Source organism: Pistacia vera, unplaced genomic scaffold, assembly GCF_008641045.1.
Source record: "Pistacia vera cultivar Batoury unplaced genomic scaffold, PisVer_v2 Contig328, whole genome shotgun sequence".
Classification (NCBI taxonomy): domain Eukaryota; kingdom Viridiplantae; phylum Streptophyta; class Magnoliopsida; order Sapindales; family Anacardiaceae; genus Pistacia; species Pistacia vera.
Window position 1 is genome coordinate 619,764 of NW_022196144.1, and position 1,805 is coordinate 621,568.

General features: G+C 31.7%; 1 protein-coding gene across 1 annotated transcript; it reads right to left on the bottom strand.

The window, feature by feature from the left end:
- Positions 1-498: 498 nt before the first annotated feature.
- On the bottom strand, positions 499-1,432 carry LOC116137473 (protein PLANT CADMIUM RESISTANCE 7-like). The gene is made up of 3 exons (XM_031423168.1): positions 1,216-1,432; positions 1,035-1,106; positions 499-908 (listed from the first exon to the last, which is right to left on the bottom strand). The coding sequence occupies exons 1-3, from the start codon at positions 1,385-1,387 to the stop codon at positions 649-651; spliced, it is 504 nt and encodes a 167-aa protein (XP_031279028.1). The 5' UTR covers positions 1,388-1,432; the 3' UTR covers positions 499-648.
- Between the last annotated feature and the right edge of the window lie 373 nt (positions 1,433-1,805).

Genomic DNA, 1,805 nt, shown 5'->3' on the forward strand with positions numbered 1-1,805 from the left:
GACTTAAGAGGTGGCCAGATGATATATAAAAAAGATTATGTACCAGACAAAAAAAATCCAACATCATTTACTTATAATATATATAACAAGAAAAAACATGAAATAATTAATTATATCATTAGTTTAAGACATTTTGAAGCATATTTTTTAATAGAAAATCAAAATAATCATGATTGAAGCTTTACATATTGAAATCAATTATATATTTAAGGAACAAAGAAGCAAGTTTTATATTTATTATAAGGAAAAGGAAACAATTTGTTAATTAATTAATTATATATATAATTATTTAATTAACAAATTGTTTCCTTTTCCTTATAATAAATACTAAACTTGCTTCTTTGTTCCTTAAATATATAATTGATTTCAATATGTAAAGCTTCAATCATGATTATTTTGATTTTCTATTAAAAAATATGTTTCAAAATGTCTTAAACTAATGATATAATTAATTATTTCATGTTTTTTCTTGTTATATATATTATAAGTAAATGATGTTGGATTTTTTTTGTATGGTACATAATCTTTTTTATATATCATCTGGCCACCTCTTAAGTCGTAATTACAATCTTGGCTCTGCCCTGAATACTTTGTTATAGATTTGATACCTTATATAAGTCGATAAATAGGATGATGACATGTTATGAGTTAGGAGAAGTTACCAAGAGAAGGATCGAAGCCTCTGGATTGAAGCTCCCTGTATTCTTGACAGAGAGCACAACAATGACAGCATAAATGAGTGACCCAGTCCAGTGCAGGACTCTCTGCAAGGTTGAACTTGTTCCTCAGTTTAGTTCGGTACTCTGCTGTCTGTTTACATAACCCATACTTCCACTTGCAGCATAAGCCTATTCCCACGCACAACCCGAAGCACATTCCCATGTAAAGCATTATACTAGTACAACATGCTTTATTAATTTGAAGCAGCAGAAAACCATGTGTTAATTTAATTGGTAATAAAATCTATAAATTAAATTGGATTTATAAGAAACATAAACAAATAAATAAAATAAAAGAAATATTTCAATGCTTACCGATGTTGCCATCATCTACCATTTCTGCAACCTGACCAAACGTCACGCAAGGGAGTAAAGCAGTTACGAGAGCTGAAACGCAAAACAAGTTCACACGTTACAAATCTATGGCTGCGATAAGACATTTACGCAGTTCAAAATGAAACCACTGAGTTTGAAAGAGAGAGAGAGAGAGTATCACCATTGCATGGATTATTGCAGCAAGCAAATAGCCCACTTTTCCAAGCTGCACCAGGCTGACCTGTTGGATTAGGATCTGGAGGCTGTAGTAAATCTGTCTCTGGTAACTTTGATTTATCATCTTCTTGTTCTGTGTGAACACAGGGTTCAGAAACTGCACCCAACTCTTCCATTAACGTCGACTCTTATTTCACCGAGTCTTCGCTTGGAGGGAGAGTAGAGAGGTAGCTCAGTATTATATAAGGACTGCTAGCAGTGTTCATACCAAGGATTTAAAACCCCACCCGAGGGCCAACCCGGCCAAGCCACCGGGTCACTGGTTTGATGAAGTCATTATACGATGTCAGCACGGTAACATCAGTTTGACGTCAGAATTTTTATTAAAAAAAAAATGCAGATTTTAATCTTTATCTGTGATAATAAAAATTTTCCTTAGCAAATATATTCAAATTTGGAATGAAATTAAAACTACAAGTCTACAACATAACAAGTTATAAAGTATAAACTATAATTAACAAGTAGTTTAAAATTAAATTAAAACAACATAATCAAAATGCAACTAACATTCTACATTTTTATTACATTTTAGAC